The 24,863-nt window shown below is 36.2% G+C and overlaps 1 protein-coding gene across 2 annotated transcripts in view; it reads right to left on the minus strand.

The window, feature by feature from the left end:
- The window catches only part of LOC138712207 (tyrosine-protein phosphatase non-receptor type 13-like), a 1,532,948-nt gene that overhangs the window by 739,303 nt on the left and 768,782 nt on the right, over positions 1 to 24,863 (minus strand). For both annotated transcript variants that reach the window (XM_069843724.1, XM_069843725.1), the window contains one exon: positions 5,238 to 5,378. In XM_069843724.1, coding sequence (XP_069699825.1) covers positions 5,238 to 5,378 — 141 coding nt within the window. The remainder of the gene's footprint in view (positions 1 to 5,237; positions 5,379 to 24,863) is intronic.

Raw genomic sequence — 24,863 nt, forward strand, 5'->3', positions numbered from 1 at the left:
AGCCACACAAAAATATACACAGGTTGCAGTCACACAAACTTTAAATGAGTTATTAAGTATCATAATTAATTCTATCCTAACTAATTAACTAACATAAACAAGAAACTTGCAATTTTAATCTAGATTAAAAAAGAAAATGAAAAAAAAAAAAAAAAACACAAATCAATACTTCTAGCAATACCTAAAAAAACATTAACTAAGACAAAATTTTCCAATTTAATTTTGAATTGTGATAAAGTCCGGCAGTCCCTGACGTCATTAGGTAACGAATTCCAGAGGCGAGGTATTTCTACAATATAGGAAGATGAGTATAAAGACGTTCTATGATGAGGGATAGAAAGAAGTGCTTGATGTCGGTTTCGAAGAGTTGTAAGAAACTGAAAGCGCGATAACAGATAATTCGGAGTAGAAGTATGCATGATTCTAAACAGAAGAGACAGTGAATGTATTGTTCTTCGTTCCTTCAGACGCACCCATGAAAGCAACTGTAGGGAAGGTGTTATATGGTCAAATTTACGAGTATTGCAGATGAATCGTATGCACACATTATGAATACGTTGTAGTCTCTCAGCTAAGAGTGAACTTACATTAGTTAGCAAGGAATCGCAATAATCAAAATGGGGCATTACAAGCGTCTGAATAAGATTCTTTTTTAGACTAAGTGGCGAGTAGTTGAAGAAATCTTCGCAAACGTTGCATCGATTGTCTCGTCTGGAATCCAGAATCAACGACAGATACATATTCCTTTTCTCCCTTGATAATATCCACCACAGGGTTGAATTGGAATTATCTCACAGTCAATTAGCTAATCCCATAAATTGAGACAGCTCAACCTCCCTGTGGCTTTCCATGGTTTCCTCAGGCGCTAAGACAAATATCGCGAGGAGCCCTGAAAGAAATGGATCACGAACCTTCATATCCCTCCCCCACATAAATTTTGGCATTTTCAAAACTCAAGCCTCCAACAAATCGAAGTGTTGGCTTTCGTGTGTCGTTTTTGGTGCGAGTTTCGCTTGCACAGTGCAGGAGTTCGGATCCCTTCTCTTGCAAGGATTGCGGTCTCTCTCTCCACTCGCTGTCCAGGCCACATCTTTGGCGTTCCTGCCTTGTTGCTGTTCTGTCGTGTTTTCGATACCCCCTCCTCACGTGGTAGCTATTAAGTCACATCCATTTTCGGCTTTTCCATTTCAAAATTCTTTAATGTTCTCTCAAATGGAACTGTGAAAATCGGAGTGTGACAAGTGACCAACAGCCTTGGAGCTCTCAAAGACTCTTCCTCTCAGCCCCAATTTCTCTTGGAAGGACGGATTTTCGTGTACCTTTTAAATTTTTCTCCTCCCATTTCTTCATTAATTCATTCCATTCATTGTTCTTTTTTATTCACTCATTCATTCATTCATTCATTCACACAGTACCGTGGACAGCGATCAAACTTGACAATTTGCATTGCCCGGATCGCAAGATCATTGCTTGTCTAAAAGCGTTTATGAAGTTCAGCACGAAATATCTGATCGTGCCCGCCATCGCTTTGGTGTCTGGTAGCCTTAAGGCTCCACATCAGCTAGCCATAGGCCTATCACAGATCCGAGATTAAGGGAAGACTCTACTGAAAATCATGAACATTTTTCCAAATTTTTTTTAGCTATTTCACTTATTCAGAGTTTATATTTTCATACCCCAAATGGATTCAGCTCAATTCTGATTACAAATACTCGTATGTTTACTCTTTTTAAATTAAGGCTGGAAGGGGGGGGGTGGAATTTAAAGAGCTGTCAAAATTGTTTTTCATCGAAGAATTCTTTTTTAAAATTTCTGATTACAAATCTAGTAACTTTTTGTTGGCTCCCTGAAGTTACTAGATGATTGTAGCGGAGGAGAATATTAATTTACATAAATATTCATTTTATTTTCAAATCTATTTTTCTGTGTTCATTTTTGTTGATTCAACACAAACCTTCTTATGCCAAATATTAATCAATCTGGATGAAATTTTTACTGCAAGTATATATAAGGTAGCTGCATGTTTCTATGCATTTATTTTGTGAGAAATGCTGCTAGTTTATTTTATTAATATTTTTCTTAATTCTGCTAGTTTATTTTATTAATATTTTTCTTAAGAAAATATTAATAAAATAAAATAAATTTCCTTAAGAAAAATATTAATAAACTAACTAGCAGCATTTTTCACAAAATAAATGCATAGAAACATGCAGCTACCTCATAAATACTTGCAGTAAAAATTTTATCCAGATTGATTAATTTTTAGCATAAGAAAGTTTGTGGCGAATCAACAAAAAATGAACACAGAAAAATAGATTTCAAAATAAAATGAATATTTATGTAAATTAATATTCTCCTCCGCTACATTCATCTAGTAACTTCAGGGAGCCAACAAAAAGTTACTAGATTTGTAATCAGAAATTTTAAAAAAGAATTCTTCGATGAAAAACAATTTTCACAGCTCTTTAAATTCCACGCCCCCTTCCAGCCTTAATTTAAAAAGTGTAAACATACGATTATTTGTAGTCAGAATTGAGCTGAATCCATTTGGGGTATGAAAATATAAATTCTGAATAAGTGAAATAGCTAAAAAAAATTTGGAAAAATGTTCATGATTTTCACTGGAGTCTTCCCTTAAATCACAATTCAAGTTATAAAAATATATCTAAGTTATAAACAGTAGCCTATCACGAAAGACATAGTTTCCGCACTCGCCATATGTTTCACGTGCATAGAAACATATACAGGACAACCAGAAATTACATTTATGCTGTGAAGTATTTTAGTTCCATCTATTACATAGGGACGTTGCGATACTGCATTTTAAGCGATATATGGTATCGATACTGAATCCCATACTGAATGATATGGCTAAAATTCATTAAACAGCAAAGTTATTTTTACTAAATAAAATAATACTCAGTGACACAGTTGGCAAAGAAACCTTTAATATTATAATGACATTCAAATTAGAGAGCAGCAGAAGACTTACAACCGGTTTTCATTCAATCAGTCAGAAAGCATCCGACCGAATGATCTAATTTCAACCGGTTGCCCCTAATCTTTTGCAGGCTAGACAGAACACTGACATTTTCTGAGTACATAAACGGAGTAACAATTGCAGGAAATGTACGAAGTGTAACTTAAAAAAATGAATTTGCTTAATATAGGCCTACAAATGAGTGCATACTTTACTACACTTATCTTCATAAAATATATATAGATGAAGAAATGGACACCGGTAACAACAAAGGAAATAAGTGTAATGCATAATATGAAATCTGGTGTGTAAAAAATTCAAAAATAGAATAAATTACAATTACTTACTAAATAGAAGAGAAAATAAATACATACATTCTATTGTAACGTTTACACTTTGAATTCAAAATGCATACCTCTAAAACAGTAGTTGTTAATGCCTTTTAATTACTCTAAGCAGATGCATTATTTCATTAATAAATCATTTTTAAGAAGATATGTTTTGCTCTTGACGATATCAACTGTAATACATGAATGAATGAATGAATCAACTAATGAACCAATCAGTGAATCACTGACTCAATGAGTCCATGGATGAATGAAACAATGAGTCCATGGATGGATCGATAGATGATTGATTGATAGTACTGAAAGAAAAAGAATGATCAATTAAATAGTAGGCCTACACGATGATAATCGCGTCCTTCAAGGGTTCTTGTAATTCCTGCATGGCTCAATGTGGTCTGTCTTTGCCGTCCACCCACAAAGAGTGAGAAACAACTCGAATATTCGATAAACCAAACCTGAGACACTCCGCGAAAGGGAAGAGCTTTGCATACTGACTACAGCGCCAGGCGTTCAATAGCAATATATGATTTCTATTTTTCGTAACCGGTTGTGCACGACTCTAATAATTCAAATACTTTCCAAAAAAAGATGAGTTTACAAAATCGATGAAAACGAATGACATCCAACAGAACTGACATCTGGTATATTATATTTCTTTCCTATTGAATTCATTTTATTTGAACCATTCTTCTTGAGAAATCTTTCTAATAACTTACTACGGTTAATTACAAATTCGATTCTTATGACCGATTTCAATATTTTTGTTTCCACATTGCCATTTTTCTATCGACCAGTAAAATATCGAAAACCAAATATCGAAGTCAGTGTCTCAAGTAAAGTATCGATGATTCTTATATCGATAATATCGCAACGTCTCTAATTACATTAATGCATAGGTAAGTTACTAGTTCTAATTAAATCTATTGTAAATATCTACCTAACTACGTTTAAGGACTTTCATATTACACCGCGTGTTGATATCAAAACTTATCACCTTAAATAATTTGAGATATGGACGGCATACGAGAAAAAAACAGGTGAGTTAGTTTTAGTGGGGAAGTTCAAAACCATTACTGATTGAATTTTCAGCTCCACATCTTCAACCCCATCCCCACTTTTGAATTACTTCAGATTGCACCCCTACTTCAGACACGTCATTTTAAAAGGGATGATAAATCCTACCCATCTATAATAATAATAATAATAATAATAATAATAATAATAATAATAATAATAATAATAATAATAATAATAATTCGGTCCATCCGTTTCTGAAATAGAGTCAGAAACGTATCATTTAATACACTGTATACCAAGTAACAATATTACTAGGCTATAATGTGCAGTATATAAACTTCACATCCCTGAATCAATCAGTTCTCAGGTGAGGTCCGGAGCTTCTAGGTGTTTGATTTCAATTTCCTGATTCATACACACAGAACTTTGACTGATGTCGGGATGAGCCCTAAAAGAAATTGGTCACGGACCACCTCCCTTCCCCCACTCTTTTTTCTTCTACTATAACAAAGAAATTGCTAATTTCTTAGATAATCCCATAATATGATAATAGGGGAAAATAAATAAATAAATAAATAAATAAATATACTGTAAGTTCACAGGGCTAACGGCTTCGAGGCTGGGTACCTGGTTCTAATGAAGTGCACAGGTAGTAATATAAAACATGGGGGCATGAGATAGTTACTCTGCCTGCCATAATAAATTCACTTCAACTATATTCCCCAATGTAAAAAAAAAAAAAAAAAAAATCAATCAGTTCTAACTACGCCGCCACAACTTGACAACACTGTGCGAGGGACCATGTCAACTACACACTAAATCTACGAAGAAAACAGGACGCTATTTTTTGCAGACAGTTTCAATATAAACAGAGCGTAAAAGGCAGTACTCACATCAAGAAGGTCCATTAGCGAGGAGCGGGTCGCAGGGTCGGGATGGACCATGGAGTCCAAGACAGCTTTAAGGTCGTCTCTTTGTAGGTTCGTATGTTGCACGGCCTTCTGCAGGGTTCTACCAAGCGAGAAGATCAACATCTGTAAAGTCAGAAACATAAAACTTGAGCTTTATTGCTGATATCACACAAGATGTCGCAGACAACTCTGTTTCGAGGTCGTTTTATGTCCGAGTCAGCGATTTATTCCTCTCTCGTACGTACACAATCGTTCGCGATCCTGATTGGAATCGTGTATCTGCTACTTTATAGGACATGCCACACAATCAAATTTCCGTACGTGAAACTTACTGAGAGCTATAACAGAAAATCTTGTCTAAGAACGATGTTATAAAGTCTCCTTAATAGCCTATAATATGATCCCCTAGAACTCCATGAAACAAGACGTGAGCCCCCCGAATATACGCGTTTCCTAACGCAAACGACCAATGAAATTCATTGGCTCGTATACTGTAGCCATCCATTACAACTTAAAGAGAACGTTAAATTTTATTCCGCAGATGACCATTTACGAGCTCGTATACCTCGGAGCATCAAATAATGCACAAGCTGGCTAATGCTTTCCGCAACTTCACAACTATTAATGTCTCCTTCATTAATTTTAGAAAGTAATCTGAATACGCAGACACAAAGAATATTACTTTGCTTATTTAATGACGCTCTTGTAACAACCTTCCGCTCATACACTTGAAGATTTACAGGAAAAAAGAGAAAAATCAGAATATGCATTTGATTGATGAATGTGTGATAGTGTATTACTTCTGTGATAAATATCCAATAAACTGAATAACAAAACGAAGTTTTAGGCAGCTTCTTTTTAATGCAGCTTTCACTGAAAAAATATTTACAGCATGTGAATATGTTTTCCATTCATAATAAATACGATGGCATACCTTGGTACACCAGAATTTAAAAAGATTACAACAGTATTCTTCAGATCGTTTTGAGCTTAAAAACTTCATGTTAACAAGGTTCCGATTCACAATAATTATTATGGTATGTCGGCATTTAAAGAGTTTATTCTTCAGATCGCGTGAGTAAAATAAAAATTAATATCAGCAAAGTTCAAACTCAAAATAATTACGTTGCTATAGCGTGTATATTCAAGTGGCTTCGAGTTAAAAAAAATAATTTAGAAATGGTTCCAATTCACAATGATGATGATGATGCTGCTGCTGCTGATGATGATGATGATGATGATGATGATGCTACTTAACAGCATTTAAAGAGCTTATTCTTCAGGTCTCTTTGATCCAAGAAAAGTTAATACGAACATTATTTCCTTCCACTATAATTACGATAATATACCGGCATCAAAAAAGCATATTCTTCAGGTCACTTTGAGTTAAAAAGAAAAAGTCATATGAACATGGTTCCGATTCAAAATAGTTACGATACTATACCGGCATCTAGAAAGCATATTCTTCAGGTAGCTTTGAGTTAAAAAAGAGTCGTATGAACATGGTTCCGATTCACAATAATTACAATACTATACCGGCATCTAAAAAGTAAATATTCTTCAGGTCAATTTGAGTAAAACAAAAAGCCCTGTGAACACAGTTTCGAATCACAACAATGACTATACTGTGCTGGCATCTAATGAGCTTATTCTTCAGGTCGATTTGAGTTAAAAAAAGCATTGTGAACATGGTTACGAATCACAACAATGGCGATCACTATGCCGGCATCTAAAGAGCTTATTCTTTAGGTAGATTTGAGTTAAAAAAAAAATCATTGTGAACATGGTTCCGAATCACAACAATGACGATACTATACCGGCATCTAAAAAGCATATTCTTCAGGTCGATTTGAGTTAAAAAAAAAGCATTGCGAATATGGTTCCGAATCACAACAATGACGATACTACACCGGTATCTAAAGGGCTTATTCTTCAGGTGTCCTTGAGTTGAAAAAAAAAAGGTTTGATTTTTTTTTAATAATCAAAGAATATGAATAAGTGATACTTGACGAATATATTGAAAATATTGAAACACGTTTCATAAACGAATAAATGAACACCGAGCTTCGATTGTGTTTGTGAACTGTGCAGTGAGCTCTGTGAACTATTCCACGTCATATACTGCAAACAAAGACTGATTCACTGACAAAATTCTGTACTGACTAATGAACTATTTCTTAGTGCACATTGTGCGAACTCCATTTCTTCTTCTTCTTTTCTTCTTCTTCTACCTCTACTTCTTCTTCTTCTTCTTCTTCTTCTTATTATTATTATTATTATTATTATTATTATTATTATTATTATTATTATTATAAATGAACATGACCAGTAGACTCTATGGTGGAACGCAGAGATGCAGAGATTCATCTATTATTAGAATTCACATTGCCAGTCAGGTAGCTTCTTTAGTTAAAAAAAAATACCAAACGCTTTAACCGGCGGTGAACCAGACTCATACTGTCCCTGGCAATCTTCTAGGAGAGCGAAGAGGTTCGGTTACATCTTACTGCGGTTTCACATACAGCCATTTAGCAACCCTTCCGAGTAGCTCTGCCTAATGGCTCAAACGCGCCACCACTTACACTTGTTAACATGGCTCATTGAGTTTACTGAACGCTCTGTGTCAACAGATCTAAAATTTTTCTGCTACAGCTTCCAGCGCTGCTGGACAGGGATGCACCAGCAACCGACATAGTTCAGTGACTTGGTAAGGCTTCACAATTAAATACTCGTACCTTCATTTCAGTCAACAAATTATCTACTTAGTAGCAGCGATGCTCATATGTACTGCTGAGTGTCGGCGTGTGAAATGACACTTATGGAAACACTGACTGCTGACCTGTAGCGATACGAAGGAAAAAAGCATATAACTTACGTATTTATGAATTTAAGGATGAGATTTATCTTCCGTTCACAGGACTGGTTGTTTGTACCTTGCTCCGTGTTCTCACAGCAGCGGTGACATGCTGCACCGACCACGCGTCCAGGGAAGACCGGAATATGTGCCCGTATGAAAGGCCGAGGTGAAAGAAAGGAACACATAAACAAAGAAAGAAAGAGAGAAATAAGTAAATAAATAAATAAATAAATAAATAAATAAATAAATAAATAAATAAATAAATAAATAAATAAATAAGGAAGAAAATATAGTTTAGAAAGGCCGCATTCAAACCCAACCGTCATTAACTTAAACAGTTATGTTCAAAAATGAAATACAGAAATAAGAGTAGGCGTTGATAATAATAATCAATATCGATACAGTATTATTATTACTATATTATTTGACTTTCTAGACTTTACACGGACTCATGTTCACGGACATAATCAGAGCGAAGTGATATTTAGTATAATAGGACTATGGCTTATGTTGGTCCCGCACCGTGGCGTCGTGGTCTAAGGCATCCTGCCTAGGACTCGCGTTACGGAATGCGCGCTGGTTCGAGTCCTCATGGGGAAAGAAATTTTCTCATGAAATTTCGGCCAGTGTATGGGACCGGTGCCACCCAGCATCGTGATGCACTTGGGGGAGCTACGATAGGTAGCGAAATCCGGTTGCGAATGCCAGCTATAACGGCTGGGGGGATCATCGTGCTAACCACACGATACCTCCATTCTGGTTGGATGATTGTCCACCTCTGCTTCGGCATGTGGGCGTGAGGCCAGCAGCCGGCTGGTCGGTCTAGGACTCTAGGCCCTTCACGGGCTGTAGCGCCACTGGTTATTATTATTATTATTATTATTATTATTATTATTATTATTATTATTATTATTATGGCTTATATTGAATATGTGTGCTTACTGGTTGTTATTGTTATTATTTGTTATTATTATTATTATTATTATTATTATTATTGCTATTAACAGATAGTGCAAACTGTGTAGCGTAAACATGCGGGATGACAAACGTCAATACTGTATATACAGACACATTGTAACACTAGAAAACACACAGAAAATAGAAAACTTGCATCGAAAAACGAAAGTGAATTTCTGCCAATAGGTAATTCCATTTAAAATAAATAATCACAATTTTAACTGCATTTGTGTGAGATTATGGTAAAGGCTGGAATCCAGTTTTTTAAACTACAAAATCTCCACTTCAATGAAAAATACACAAATGAAAAGTTGCCAATCTATGTAACATTAAGGCAAAATTATTTTAAAATAGGTTACGATAGCACACTGCATTAAATAAGACAGATGTATTTAGGTAGTTGGCCTGAGTAGCGTAGTCGGTATAGCGTTAGCCTTCTGTGCTCGAGATTGCGGGTTCGATCCCGGCCCATGGCATTTAAGAGTGTTTAAATGCGACAGGCTCATGTCAGTAGATTTACTGGCATGTAAAAGAACTCCTGCGGGACAAAATTCCGGCACACCGGCAACGCTGATATAACCTCTGCAGTCGTTAAATAAACCATAATTTGTAATTTTTGTATTCAGGTTATTTTCATTTTTAATATATTATTTATTTAATTTTCTATAAATGTTCTTATGTAACTCAACGTTCCTTGCAAGCAGTGTTTATGTTCATTAGACGACCAACATAGTTGTATAATATTAAAACTCAAAGATCAGTGCCTGATTCTGAACTATAAGATCAACATACATTCAGCAGTAAATAGTGCTCCTTGAGTTTTGATGTTTTGTATACCTCTATCTTCTGTCACTAGCAACAAAGCCTCAGTGTATACTCCGTGTTGCAGTCAACTTAAGTCATCTGTCCCCAAGATGCTATGTCTGATTATGAGTCTGATGAATTGGGTTCGTGGTTTTTATTGTTGAATAGACATGATTCTTATAAAATAATGAATGAAAGATTAATCAAACATGGAAATTAGTCCAAAGTGATGAGACAGTTCCTTCTGAGATATTTTGCCGCCCTTGAGAACTCTTCACCATTCCTTGAATCTAGCTGTGTGTCCTATACTTTAAAAGTTGCAAGCAAGAAATCTCTACAGAACCCGATATGGGCACTTATCTCTTACGTACCGTGAAGTGTGTTGTAGGACCATGGCGGATTCTTGCTTTGAAGTCCCCATTGTCGAGGTGAGTGCCGGCGCATTGAGAGCTGCCCTCCCCACCCCCACTTCACTCCTGTATGGATTATCCCCGTAAGAACTGTCTGCGCTAAGTTCTAAAGGAAATTACAGCCGCGATTTTCTGAAGACTGTAATTAAAACAGATTTAAAGGAAAGCTTTTCAGCATAACTTGTCATTAACTAACAGAACTTCGCTGTCTTGTAAGTACAGAGTTATCCCTATTGTGTCAGAATAGTTATCAGATCATAATGCAAAAGTATGACCTTGTAGTTCCAATTCTGTCGCTACAAACCCAGCGACCCCGGGTTCGATTCCATTCAAGGAAGTGCTGATTTGTCTCATAACAGTCATAACTATAAATGATAATATTTACAGAAAACATATCATATTTTGCAAAGTATTCCATTTATACTTCAGAGGAGAGAGAGAACGTTCCATTCAGAAACATTGTACCAGTAAAATATAAATATGACACGATCTGCAACACGTTATAGACTAACGGTCTTACTTATAAACCGTGTATAGTTTTTATACGAGACTTATGCAGAGATAGGACAGAAAACGTTACTAATAAACCATGCACCATAATACCTCAGGGTGAAATAGGATTTATTAAATTGGATAATAAAAAAAAACCATGCATAAGCAATGGATGTATAAACAGCCTGTAACTATACAATGGGAATTCCTTTAAAGTAGTTATATACACGAACTCCCTTGTTTAAACGTTGTATACAGAGAAAAAATGGCCGCCCCTCTAACAGCTGTTCGTATCGACTGTCATTTTATGATTATGGTTGCCTTGTAACCACAGAAGAACAAACCAAAGAGCATAGAATAATTAGAATAATATTGCTGTAGCTTTTACTTTTTGACCAAAATATAGTGTGGTAATCGATCAGAGCCAATTGTACTATCGATACTTAACATGGCACACTAGAGCGCTCTACCGGATGCAATAGAGAACCTCAGATATTCTATTACCTTTCGTAATGAAGTAATGACGAAACTATGACGTAGCTGTGTAACAGTTATACTGTTATACACGACGTATGTAGTGATTATTAGTAAGGAATTTACACACGACTTATAAACGAGCTACTCATTGTATAAAACTGTTCAACGTCTGTATATAGACTTTTTATTAGTAAGATCGTAAAATAAAGAGTATTTGAAATATTAGTTAATGGAATAAGTCAACTTAAACTATAAAGAAACATATTTCGTCAACAAAAATATTCCCATGTTAATTTTTAAAAATTCACATCGATACGACATTTTCATGGAATCGCTCTGGTTCCATTTTCATGCATCTAAGATTCATAGAACGTAAATTACATGTGTTCATGTGTTCAAAGTTCTTTTGTAAGAGCCTTGTATTTAACATCCCACCCCGAGAGACGTATTCACGCATAAAACTACGGCTGTCCCTGATACGGCCTATACCGATTTTTCCTTATATTTTTCATGCGAAGGGCTATTAATATTAAGATTTTAATGTCTATTTTGCATACAAATCCGGGACCTAGTGATTTGTTTTTGTAATTAACGATAGTGACGCGGTAGTAGTCTTATAATATAATGATCATTACCACCTATTTTCAAGATTAAGATCCTTTCGTGGCCATTTTACACGAAGTCGGTTTCTTTCTCCAGCTATTTAACCTCACTGCTGACTCATATTATTATGACACTTTTAGACTGCGATAGTGTGGCGAGATTCCACTCTCTTCTACGTTGATGGTGAGATGATGAGACGATTATGCAAATGATTTTCAACGTTATACACTCGCAAACTGCAGAATAATTGCAGCCGGCATTGCCCCAAGGCCATGCACGAGACAAGAAATAAAGACAGGAGCCTACACACAATCCTTCACTGCAATTAAAACCGAGCTATCGCAATCCCACGGCGGCGGATTTATCATGTAATATCTATGACAACGTATTTATTGCACTCGTATCAAACTAGTCTTGCCTCAATATGTCTCTCTACGTCTATTTATAGATCTGGCGGTTAAGTGAGGATACGTTTCGTAGGATCAGAGAGTTTCATGATACAATTTCAGATGGAAGTTAATGATGTAAAACCAAGTAGCCTACAGCAAAACAGATCATTCTTACATCAGCACTGTAGCTTTGAGATGTGGAAAAAGTCAAAAGTTATACAGAAATATTTATTTATTTGTCTAATGGCTAGTACATGATATTGACTATCATTGACTGAGGGAAAAACAAGAAAGTGGTGAACAAAACTACGGATTAAGTAATTAAAAACATTCGGGCTCTGGCTTCCCAGTAGCGGTCGACTTCCTTGGAGGATTTCAGAGCAGGGCATTTTGCAAGATGATGTCTATCCATATCTTCCTGTAGATGGCACAAAATGCAGGATGCTGATGGAAGGATGCCAAGACGATTGAGGTGTCTACCCAGGATGTCATGTTCAGTGTTAAGACGAAAGCTTGCAACTGCTAGTCTTCTGGGTTCAAGAGGTATATCCTTCAGTAATTTCCTACGTTGTTGCGAAATTTATATAGAAATATACAATACAGATTAAGCATATTGAAAAAGTCATCAAATGAGTAGAAATTATGAGTATGCGGAAAATTTGTTTATTCTATTCTGAAAATTTTCTCTCGGCTTTTTTTACGAGGGAAAAAATTGTTCCGGGGCCGGATACCGAAACAGGGACCTTTGACTGAGCGCGCCAACGCTCTACCGATTGAGCCACCCAACAACTCTACGAGACCTCGGCTCAATTATTCCCTTTTCTATCCACACACCTCAAGTGGATTGACAAGACGTCACAGACCCAACACTGAGCGCACATTTTCTGTGTGACTTAAATTTGTGGTTTTCTGTTAACGACGCCTGGCCTCGGAACAATTTTCCCTTGAAATTATTCAAGTCTGTTTTACAGGAAGCTATACCTGAAAGCCAGATTTGTATAATTTTCTCTTAGCCTTTCACAGCTTTAAGACAATTAGACAGCGCAATGATGATCGTGAACTCTTCTTTCATAAAATCTGAGACTAATAGAGGTTGAAAGGAAATCTATTTGTCTTTTATTAACATTCTGAATGTTTTGATTACTCATAAATTTATCTTGGTTTGTAAAGTAAAACATCGTCAGTGTACAGTATTCCGACATATCGATTGACTTCCTAATTAGATGCAATCTTAGGCAGGTGTTCTTTTAACTTGAAGGTCGAGAATACCAGAGTTTTGTCATTATAGCTCGGAAAGTTAGGCTGACATTTATGTCACTTTATGGGACGATATGGACCTAGCTAACCGCTTGTTATACCTGCAAATCAATTCCAGATTATTGCGTTGAGGGAATCTTAGGCCTATATTACACTATCAAATTTTTGTGTCACAGAAGTTTGATAAAATCTTTTACAGCGTAATATAGAATCTTTGATCACATCTAGCTGTGACATAGTTATGTGATAAAAGTTATGGGTCATCATAATACCTCTGATAAAATCCGTGACTAAGAAGAAATGAAATGGCGGACATTAAGTACATTATGGTCTATGAAAACTACAAAACTTTTAACTTCACATTAGGAGTCACATGAAATGTTTCATCATCCATTACCGATATTAACTGCCGTATTTAATATAGGATTTCACATTTTCACACTGAAGTTCTCTCAGTAGAGTTTATGGATTATTTTCTATCTTTTCTCCCTATCCAATCTCTAACCCCGATACGTTTTTTCTTTGATCTCTTTAGTTTAACGCAATAACCATTACTGTACTTGCAGTTGCAACAGGCATAGAACTGTTGTGGATACATTATTAGAACTGTGATGAAAGAAATAACAAAAGCTTACATTTGATCATATATAGCATCTCTCGGGAAACAGGTGTTAGCAAATACTCGTAAAAGGGCGTGAGATGGAGAGACACTATTAATTAACCAATCAGATAGGAAGGTCAGTTTGAACCTAAGAATGAGGAACCATAGCAATTTAGACCCGCCTACATCAGAAGCGCATAAGTGTGATTATTCCCTTACTCGGAGCTTACTTGCGTCTTAACAGGTCACTTCCACAGACGTCTCTGTCTGTCCGTCACCCCAGCTCGATCAAGAATATAAATCTGCACTTGTACTTAAATTCAGTTTTCATGTAAATAAACTTTCACTTGTTATGAAAAGTATAGCCTATCATTTCAAGGGGGTTTATATCGCCAATAAAAGATAATTAACTTAATGAATAATAGGTAGAGTTCATTTTAAGATTAATACATTCTATGCGTGTTTTCTAGTTCAAACGATTATCACATTCCAAACCAAGAAACTTTGCACTTATCGTTGAGAAAGAGAAGTACTAATTTATACTGTAGTGCTTTATTATCAGAGATACTGCCTCAATACGTCGTATTATTCGTCTATCCGAAAATAACCAAAACTTTAAAACAACGAATTGTGGTTAAAGACCTTCAGGTATGTATAAAAGATTCCAATAAAATACCACAGTTTTATTAAACAGATTTTTTCCATAGACAGTAATACACGCACGCACTCACACACAGCCAATCTGAAATAGCTGGAATATTTCAGGTAGGCTACATATACTACAGACGGAGGAGGGGGGGGGATACAGACATACATTAAACTCGGCTCGTAAAATCCTACGACTTTCCATTATTTCCACTGCAATCTTCCAATTGAGACAAGAAGAAAGCATGTCTCACTATTTTCCATACTTATGCGATTTTCGTTTCTCCAAGTATGACTTCAAATTAAGCGATACTATAGTAAGGAACACAAGAAAATGGGTCTGAAAGTCACGCGTAGCCTTTGCATTGTTGCCTAGTTGAGCTGATTAACTTTACTCATCTTGCGTTCCTTTCACTTAATCCTTAAAAAAATCGCATAAATCACAATTACTATTTGATAGAAACTGTATACTTCTCTTCGCACTGCCGATTAGGCGACTAATTTTGAATATTAAACACTAATTGTATCTTTATAACAAGCGCATATTTAAGTATCAAAAGTAAACCACCGCTTAAGAGAAAATGATAAAATTATTTTGTACTCTAATCCTTTAATTTAAAACTGTTTTCTGTCTCTTTTGTTATGAACGTTACGTAAGTAGAGAATCTAGTTTTAAAATTTAACATTATTCTTAAATTAGCCTTCAATTGTATGTTTAAAGAAAACACTAAAAGAAATTTAAATAAACTCATATCTAAAAATGTATTTTATATTATTTTTATTATATACAGCAGATACTATTAAATAACCCAGACATTTATATTTTTAATGCAAAAAAAAACACAACAACAATAAGACGCGCAACATGGAGCTTGAATATTTTACGCGTCACAAGAGTCAGATACATAATCGGAAGAATTATCTGAACTATCTTGTGACACTCATAGCAATAGATCACAAGTCACAACTTAAAATAATTCATTATAAAGAGATGAGGCAGGCAGCTAAAGGTATGACGCATAATGTGACAACACCACTGAGCGAGAGGTGCAGAAAGGAGTGGGGAACCGGTAGAACTACAGGCCTGTATTCTTCTGTCCCGTACTATAGCATGTTAAAACCAGTTATAGAGCGTGAGTTAATATGATTTGTCGAAGTTCTATTATTTTACTCCTGTAGCAATTACAAAATTACAGTGACAATAACAGTATGTCTACAGAAGTTTGTAAAGCTTGCATTTTCTTGAATAATTTCAAGGAAAAATTGTTCCTGGGCCGAATATCGAACCCGGGACCTTTTGCTGAGCGCGCCAATGCTCTACCGACTGAGCTACCTAGGAACTGTACCCGATACCAGCTCAATTTTTCCCTTTATATCCACATACCTCAAGCGGGCTAACAAGACGTCAAGACCAACACTGAGTGCACACAAACTATGTGTAACCTGAATTGTGGTGTTCTGTTAACGAACAGTGACTTATATTATGCTAATCTGGTTTTCAGGTATAGCTCCCTGTGAAGCTGACTTGAATAATTTCATGGCTACATGATGCCCGGAATTTGTCTATCCCTGACTTAACGTCTAACACACGCTCTATAGTCCGGATTAGCTTACTTAATACGCTAAGGGTGAAACCTAACCATTTTTCCCCTATGATTACATAACATGTTAGTGGATTAAAGTGATTTTCTAGATGGCAAGAGCATCTCTGAGAGCGTGTGTTTATATTGCACAGATATTTAATATTGTTTAATATATTTCAGTAAAAGTATAATCTTAACTCGAATGGTTTATTAGTTGCATATGTGGCAAAAATATGGTGACTCCCTAAAATAAAGGGGCTGCCTCCTGAAACATTTTAGTTTGTCTAACCGTGGTAAAAATGATACGTCGTTATTATTATTACATTCAAGTGATATTTTGTACAAGAGTACTATGCCTATTGTTCACAGACTTATAGACACAGTTAAGGCTGGTTCACAATAAACCGGAAACGGAAACGACAACGAGAATGAGAACGGAAATAATGTTAAAATATATCTATTTAAATGTGAGCATTCACAGTAGTTGTGAATGCTCATATTTAAATATTTATTTTAACAATATTTCCGTTCTCGTCGTTTCCGTTTTATTGTGAACCAGCCTTTACGCGAATAAATTGATGTAAACAGTACAGTAGCGTCAACTGTTGACTCGCAACTTGTTCTCCGTACCAAACTAGTCTGATCTACGTACACCTAACTTCTATTCAAAGTAACCAAACGCAAGACTCCACTTATCAGATATGAAACTATTCCACGCAAATAGGTATTATGAAACAACATATCCCGAATTGCATTCAATAAAAAGTGTGCATTCACAGAATTAGCCATTAACATCAACGAACGTATCTACAATTTAATATTAAAGAATTGCAGCGTAAAAACCTCGAACTAAATAAAATTGTGTAATTTTCTCTATTTTATCGCAGATGAAGCTTCAAATTCTAAACATGGATTTAGAGCATATTTAATGTTTAGAACATAGGTCTATTTAATGACTATGTCCAATACCACATAGCTAGTTGTGATTTTTATTTTTCATTTAAATTTTGTAAAATAGAACGCTTTCCGCTAATCAATACTAATTTAACTTCAATCCTAAGGCTTAATTTTTCAGTTTTGCACGTTGAATTTCTCTCTTGTTCCAAAAACACTGACTGCTAAAAGCAGTTAATTTTGAAACAAATTATAATATAAATTGCAGTTATAATGAAATGTAGGTTTATTATTTTCTACTAGTGATATAGTTCATTCTATAGCCAACAGACGATATGCATAATGCTCCATCACTGCAACTCCTATTGCACTGACAGGACCGGTTGTTTACTTCTCGCTGAATCCCCAACCGTTCCTCCTTTACTGAACTATCAATCGAGTGGCACTCATCATACTGAATTTTTTTTACCCAAGTTCACATATTATCTTGAATAATATTGCTTTGCAGTCCCATCTACGTCTCGGCCTCCCTAAAGGTCTTTTTCCCTCCGGCCTCCCAACTAACACTCTATATGCATTTCTGGATTCGTCCATACGTGCTACATGCCCTGCCCATCTCAAACGTCTGGATTTAATGTTCATAATTATGTCAAGTGACGAATACAATGCGTGCAGTTCTGCGTTGTGCAACTTTCTCCATTGACCAGTAACTTCATCCCTCTTAGCCCCATTTTTTTCTAAGAACCTTATTTTCAAACACCCTTAATCTCTGTTCCTCTCTCAAAGTGAGAGTCTAAGTTTCACAACCATACAGAACAACCGGTAATATAACTGTTTTATAAATTCTAACTTTCAGATTTTTTTGACAGCAGACTAGATGACAAAATCTTCTCAACCGAATAATAACAAACATTTTCCATATTTATTCTGCGTTTAATTTCCTCTCGAGTGTCATTTATATTTGTTACTGTTGCTCCAAGATAAATATGAATTTTTCCACCTCTTCGAAGGATAAATGTCCAGTTTTTATATTTCCATTTCGTAATGATTTATTAAAGATACGCAATTTATATCAAAATGAAATACCAGTAAACCAGTCCATATTTCATGGACAAATATGGTCTACAACAAATTGAAGTAATAGGCCTTATGGTTGGAGCGCGCGGAACTATTCCCGGTTTCTTCTTCCAAACCTGGCAACGCTTCGGTCTACAGAGTAAGGCAATTGATGACATCGTTCTTGCAGCTCTGAGAGGATCAATATTTCTATTCCGAAACCATCTCTACGGTCAACAGTGATCTTCAAATAATTAATTAGTATTTAATTATTTATTCAACCATTTCTTGTCATTGTTGTGGGACTCCATTAAACTTAAACATATGTATGTTATTTATACTTTCAACTGCCTAATGTAGGCTACAATATGCTCTGTCTTTGTGGCAGCCAGTTAATACAGGGAGCTGTTATCGTTAACATAAATAAATAAATTGTAAGTGCGAACAGTAATAAATAACCTCTCTGAGAACCCGAGAAGAGTTATTCTACATCAAACGCCAGGAAAGCCTCAAGTCAGTAATAAACTTGTTCCTATTTCTATCTTTGATTTCTAAATCATGCGCCACCTACATAAAACATAAGCATCAGCACAATAAAGTGCTAATATTTTTATTGTTATTTCCATATTTTAGTTACTCTTATATGATGTCTGAAAGAAGGACCTAATATTAATATATTTTATGCTCGACAATGCCGAAATGTAGTAATTATACACCTGGTAGCAGACCTTTAATGCATGTCATTAAAGTACACCTACTCATTAAAGGTCAGGTCTTTCAGCCAATGACGACTCAGGTTACAACTGTTTAGCCAATGACAGGTCAGCTTTCTACCGTTATAAAACCGCAAGTATCGATTATTCTCGGATATGCAATCGAAAGAGAATTAGCGAAAAGTCACGGAGGCTGGAAATCCAATACTGTCGCAGAAGGTTATGTTCTGTTACTATGATAATTAGCGTTAATTGTAAATAATATTCAAATAAATTCAATTTGTCATCTCGTTTTTCAATGTCTAATTTAATTTCATTGTTATCTCTGTAGTTTCTTATGGCCTAGCAAGGTCAATGTGAACATCTGTTCCTCGGAAAAAATCAATACTTTCGCGTCTGCCAACATCTCACAACATACGGGACATTGGTCAAGGTCAGATACAAAGAAAATTAATAATACCAAGTTAGAAATATGGTCGAGCATAAAAAGTCGTATGAAACTCGCCTATAATGGTAATTAAGAAGATCGTATGAAAATTATGAAACTCGCTTGCGCTCGTTTCATAAATATCCATACTCGCTTCTTAATTACCTTCATTATAGGCTCGTTGCATAATGTACTATTACGTACAGTACATAGTTTAAGTATAGCTTCATGACAGGACAGTTGAGTACATTAACGGTCCGTGTTAGAATTGGTATGTTCACGACAAGAAGAGTTGAATACATGTTAATGTTAATGTTATGTTTTATTTAACGACGTTCGCAACTGCAGAGGTTATATCAGAGTCGCCGGATGTGCCGGAATTTTCTCCCGCAGTTCTTTTACATGCCAGTAAATCTACTGACACGATCCTGTCGCATTTAAGCACACTTAAATGCCATCGACCTGGCCCGGGATCGAGCCCGCAACCTTGGGCATAGAAGGCCAGAAATACATATTAATCCACAGGACGAAATGAGAATATGTATGTATATAGGCTACATAGGCTACACACAACATAATTTTCTGTGGAACGCTCTGAATTAATTGGGGATAAACAAATTTTCTAAGAAACAACACAAAAAGCAGAGTCCCAATAAAAAGATAATGAAAATATAACATTCAACAGCTTTAAACAAATGTTCACAAATTCTGAGAACAGCGTTCATCATTTACCAACAAACGATACGAATAAAAAGATTTTGTAACAAAATTTAGAATGGATAAGTGCCAAAATACTAAATCACCTTTCTTAGAAATTATTTTCGGATAGTTCAAAAAATGGAACGCTTCTGTAACAAAGTAAACTTACATTTTCCAGATCACATGCAATGCTGTAAGTTCTTCGCTTGCGCCTGATTAATACTCATGTTCTGGATTCTTACTGCATGGAAATAGGCAGACACGCGATTTTATCCACGTAGCAACTCCCTCCAGAGCAGAGCGATCGTCGACCCCAATGAGTGAGTAAGGGAGGGAGGGGTGGAATGGGGCGAGACGCGGTTCAGTTTGTTCTCAGAAGGAAGGTTCAGGCTAGTACTGTACATTTCCAGAGAACGGGGTTAGGCGGTGTACCTGGTGCTTAGAGCACAACTCTTATGATGCGTGAAGGCCATACTTGTACGTTCGAATGCCATGAGATGTCTGATGTTACTGTCATTAATATCCTTGAGCTGGCTAAGTGCTCTAGAGTTCTAGACCTTTGGCCTATACCATATGCGTTCAAGTTCGAGTTCGGGTTAGGCCAATAATTTTTAATGGAATAATCCGTAGTCCGGGGAAAAGGAACTCGCCACCCTACTCCAATATCCCCTTGCCTTATTGCCTCATGAGTGATGTCTTATTGCTGTCATTTAGGTATACAAGATGGCGAACTGTTACAAATAAAAGTATAGGCTACTTGAATGCTAAACGTGAGTGCATTTGTTCATTATTACAGCTACAGAAAAAAAATATGTTGCAGCAGCCAAATTACTCTTCAAGGAACGACCACTCAGGTATGAAAGACACTCTTTCAGCTTTCCCAATAACGGGACTGCCTCATTGGACAAAGCATAACTAACACACAGAGTGAAAACAAAACAGATCACAAAAGAGAAATGTAGGAAACGAAGAAAAAGGGAAAATTAAGTACAGGAAAGATAATAGCATACACATAATAGGCCTAAACTTAGTAAACAAACAGATTAGACGTTCAAACAAAAGTTCTTCCTTTTTAGGAAACAAAGTACAGGTGGTATTTTAAAATGGCAAGTGATCCTCTAATAGCAGTAAGGGAAACATCACGAATGAAGTCGTTGTTCAGCTGGAACTTCTTGCAAAAACTGACAGAGACGAGGTATTGTGCCCCTAGCGCCAACCATTAGCCCAACTATTTCAGTGGAGGTGAGGTGATATTTCTCCAAATAGAATGGAACTGTGGACTCATAAATTCTGCATTTTTCTGCGTGGACTTAAGCGGGCTGTTGTTCCTGTGCCTCAAACCTGACTGTCGGGTCGATAATATAGGCAGAAGTAGAGCCTGGTGTAATGGCAAGCATGACAATTAACCGACAGGCTCCCTCTTGAGAGATGCCATGTACTTCTTCGTCAAGGCTTCGGCAGTCGTGGACCTGATTCTGTGATGTCTAGAGTTCCGCAGCGTCTCGTTGAAAGGACAGGCACCAAAAACGTGGCCATTCACTGACTCAACGACGACAGTGGTTTCCGTCTCGGGACCTTCCTGATTTATCACGCAGCGGACAAACATTAGCTGTCATTTTAAGATCTAGTCTCCATTCACTGTGAGTGAGGCGATCAGGTTGCCGGATCCATTTATTGGCGGGAGTGAACTCATTATAGAGGATGACGCCTTTCTCTTTCTGATTTAAAGAGCACCAAGATTGAAATGCTCGCTCCCTGAGCTCGTCTCAATTTTTTCACAATTTTTCAATTTCAATTTGAGGGAAAGAAGACAGAGGACAGACACCGGCAAATTTTCTTTTCTCAGTCGTACTATCAGGGACTGGAATACTTTACCTGCAGACTTACTAAAGGCTTTATCAATAACCAAACATGTATTTATTTTTATTAGGTTATTTTACGACGTTGTATCAACATCTCAGGTTATTTAGCGTCTGAATGAGATGAAGATGATAATGACGGTGAAATGAGTCCGGGGTCCAGCACCGAAAGTTACCCAGCATTTGCTCGTATTGGATTGAGGGAAAACTCTGGAAAAACCTCAACCAGGTAACTTGCCCCGACCGGGATTCGAACCCGGGCCACCTGGTTTCGCGGCCAGACGCGCTGACCGTTAGAATATCTTAGACTGATTTTTTTTTCCAGCATCGTAATAGTTTTTGTGTATCCTTTCCATAATAATGAGAAAGCAAAGCTAACACTTCAAGGTACACTCACAATACAATTGAACACGAAAGAAACAGCTTACGTTTTAAATACAAATAAATGTAGCTATGCATATATTCCAGGATTCGCAGCTGTTGTGTTCAGCTATGTGGAGGACGCAGTCTTAGGAATTCCAACACTTCCCTAACTATAGACTTCTATTCCAATTCTCTCCAGCCAAACCAAGCAGTCATTAGTTTATCTATTCCACACCAATACTCAGCTATCCTTGTCGTAATATCCTCCCTTCTCCAGCATATTTTCCGCATACCGTCACGGCCATGTTCTTGGGAATCGAAGTACGCGGCATTGAATATCTTTACACAACTAAACGGCTAAATTTAGTTTTATTTACTAACACAAAATTGATGGACATAAAGAGATTAATGCTATGAATTGAACAAAATGCAATATTTTGCTCTCTTCTTCAAACATTTCAAACCTGTCATGTCACATGTGAATTTTTATTTTAACTTCGCACGAATTACGAAACGAGTACGCCTACCTCGAATAGGACAGATTATAACAATTGTATGTAAAAATCCCTAGATGTATGCAACACGAGAAACTCTTTACCGATTATATTGCCTAGAACTAGGTGCATTAAAGAACTTATGTTTCAACCTACGCTAAACTATCCTAAATCAGAGGTCTACTGATAATGTAAGAAACAAGTAATTCTGGGCAAGATTAGAACATACGGTCATGACCCCCATACAACGTTAGAACTACACTTTTTAGTCTTGTGTATACCCGATGTTGCGTATACCGGTTTAACAAATAAAATAATAAATATAGACGGGCCATTTTTTGTTCTGGAAATGTACATCTAAGACGACGCTGACATTCGCTTCTGGACAAGATTAGAACATACGATCATGACTCCCATACAACGTTAGAACTACACTTTTTAGCCTTGTATATACCCGATGTTACGTATACCGCTTTAACAAGTAAAATAATGAATAAAGACGCTGTAAATTGAATAGAATAATGATTTGTATGGTAATTGAGGGGCTGTTGAGAGGTGCATCAGAATCCTAAGTACTTTGCTAACATAAGCCACTACTATGAATTCCTTTGTATTCTGCATTCCCCTTCGTGTTCCCATTGGATGCAGAGGAGGAAGTGAATAATCTGTCTAATTGGTTCCTTTTTGCCTAATGAATGCTACTGCTCGGGTCAATGAAGGCTCGTTGACATTCACAGACACAATGTGATGAATAGTGTTCTTTCATACTCACGATCGAATTCCGATCAAGTGATCATTAGGGCTTGTTTAAAAATATCAGTGTACTGAAGGAGTCTTGCCTTGAAAACCAGGCCTTAAAGTAGATTGGTAAGAGAAAACAGACACAAAGAGAATCCTGCTCTACGTTTCACGATTAACAGACATAAAAATTACGATATCCTCCCTAAAATAGCGATTTCATATTCAACAAACACGGATCGAAATTTTAGCATTATACAAACACAAGAGTTAATGAATTCTTATTCTAATAATTAAACTTGTACAAAAAAAATTAAATGTATCTTTGCAACATTGTATATTTCCAAGTAATCATAAATTCATTAAAATGCTACAAAAATAATTTACTTAGTGGGATGTAAATCACAATTTTATATACACCGGCATATTGTCAATTAATTAAGTTAAATCCAACGTTGATCCATTACTGGCTTCTAAAAACGACCATTTGGCAACTAAATCATAAGCTGTTTTCAACTGATGAGCATTTTGTTGGATATACAAATTAAATTGCATGAGTAAATTTGATTGCATGATTAGCACATCTCGGTAAGCTGATTGTTGGCAAATGTATTCGTCACTTACTTCTTATTTATGTTAATATTCGGTTTACGAACAAATCTTGTATCATACCTAAGTACAGACCGGTATTTTTATTTTAAAAAATAATATTCCAGATATATAGCAAAATATCTCCGAGCCTGGCCTATGTCAAAGAGAAAGGCAGGCAAGTTAAGAAGATACAAACAAGTTATGTTTAGTGCGGATAGTTACACATGTATGTTAAGACTGAAAACATCGACTACTCACCGCTCCTATGTTGCTTCTCTATCCCAGTGAAGTATATGAATTTTACAGATATAATGAGCGGTTGCTTTTAATTTCAGCAGTGTGAAGATTTTTTTTATACAGAGGATGTCGCCACAAACGTTCCTTCCTCCCGCAAGTCCGCTTCCAGGAATCGAAATCGTTATCTTAACTGTCTTCAGGCTCAGAGATATTCTGTGACGACTGTACACGGTAGTATGCCATTGCGCGATACTTTCCACCGTATAGCCTATGATGTTATAATATCTATGATTTTCTGACGTGAAAATTGGAAAGGTCACACCTGTGTGGATGTATATCGAAGACGGATTGTTTAATTTCTTGCTGGAAGTAAATTTTAGCATTTTGGCACTTCTACTTTATATGAAAAATAGCCGTCGTATAAAGTGATAATTTATGATCGGGTTATTTTCCTGTAGTGGG

Source organism: Periplaneta americana, chromosome 13 (genome assembly GCF_040183065.1).
Source record: "Periplaneta americana isolate PAMFEO1 chromosome 13, P.americana_PAMFEO1_priV1, whole genome shotgun sequence".
Classification (NCBI taxonomy): Eukaryota; Metazoa; Arthropoda; class Insecta; order Blattodea; family Blattidae; genus Periplaneta; species Periplaneta americana.